The sequence below is a fragment of the Fulmarus glacialis genome, unplaced genomic scaffold (genome assembly GCF_000690835.1).
Source record: "Fulmarus glacialis isolate BGI_N327 unplaced genomic scaffold, ASM69083v1 scaffold46309, whole genome shotgun sequence".
In the NCBI taxonomy this organism is placed as follows: domain Eukaryota; kingdom Metazoa; phylum Chordata; class Aves; order Procellariiformes; family Procellariidae; genus Fulmarus; species Fulmarus glacialis.
Genome location: NW_009232241.1, coordinates 760 through 1,825, shown reverse-complemented (window position 1 = coordinate 1,825; position 1,066 = coordinate 760). Strand labels below are relative to the sequence as shown.

The following is a 1,066-nucleotide window of genomic DNA, read 5'->3' as shown; positions in this document are numbered from 1 at the left end:
AGGAGCCTTATCCGCGGCAGCAGCCCCTGTGGCTGCCGGGGAGTGGGATGAGAGCCGAGCCCCTGCGTGCGGCTGAGCCCTCGCCCGGCCCCATCCCACTCAGGCAGGGTTATAGGCAGGAGGGCCGGGGAGATAGCGGGACACCTGCCTTTTCCTGCAAGAAACCCAAGGTGGATTTCCCACCCAGCACAGCTGGAATTCCCTGGCCTCCTGGCTCCGTGGCCCATATTTCTGTGTAAAACAGGCTTCTTTCATTGCAGGAGAACCCCCAGGCCACCAAAAAAGAAGAAGTGGAAGGTGCTGACAGTCACAGTGACCAAAGGCTGGAGAGCTGCCCGACCCCCGAGCAGAAGGGTAAGGAGGTCTCCTTGGATGGTTCTCAGTACACCCCCTCGCCAGCCTCACAGGAGGACCTGGAGTCAGACGTCTCCGACGACTCCGATCAAGAAGTGGACATTGAAGGTGATAAAGGCTATTACAATCCTACCCACTAACGGCCCCATGCGGAGAGTGGACCCTAACTCGGCTTGCACTTTACCAGGGGCTGGTTTGGAAGAATATTATGCTACAGGAGAAAACTTTCACCGTTCCACTGAAAAAAAAAAAACCAACCCAACACCAAATAGACTCATTTTATAATAAGCAGAGAAAGAAAGATGTATTTTCCGCAAACAGTCCATTTTTGGCAGATCTCTAATTTGGTTAAAGGAACATGGTTTGTATTTAATTATTTGTAAGATATATTTGTACATTAATCGATGTTCTAACTGGAATATAATACTGCACCCTGTCCTTACTCATGGGGGGTCTGAATCAGCTGCTGTTGGTGATCAGGCAAAACTCCTCTCTAGCTAGTGTGGAAGTGAGTATGGATTGCAGGACTAAGCCCTTTGTACGTGTAAACAAATGTAGTTTAAATAGATTAATTTAAACACCCTTTGCAAGCAGAGAAACATGTTCTGTGAAATAGGGAGGGATTTGACCATCCCGACAAGTGCCTTATGCTCACACCCTTTTACCTGCCGTGGTGCTCTCCACCGAGACATCCCTCTGTTCATCAGGGAGA

At 49.6% G+C, this 1,066-nt stretch overlaps 1 protein-coding gene across 1 annotated transcript in view; it reads left to right on the top strand.

The window, feature by feature from the left end:
* HHEX (hematopoietically expressed homeobox) overlaps nucleotides 1-494 on the top strand; it is a gene marked incomplete at its 5' end in the record, with an annotated part of 2,001 nt that extends 1,507 nt beyond the window's left edge. The window contains one exon of the mRNA XM_009584821.1: nucleotides 261-494. Within this exon, the coding sequence (XP_009583116.1) occupies nucleotides 261-494 (234 nt within the window). The remainder of the gene's footprint in view (nucleotides 1-260) is intronic.
* Nucleotides 495-1,066: the final 572 nt, after the last annotated feature.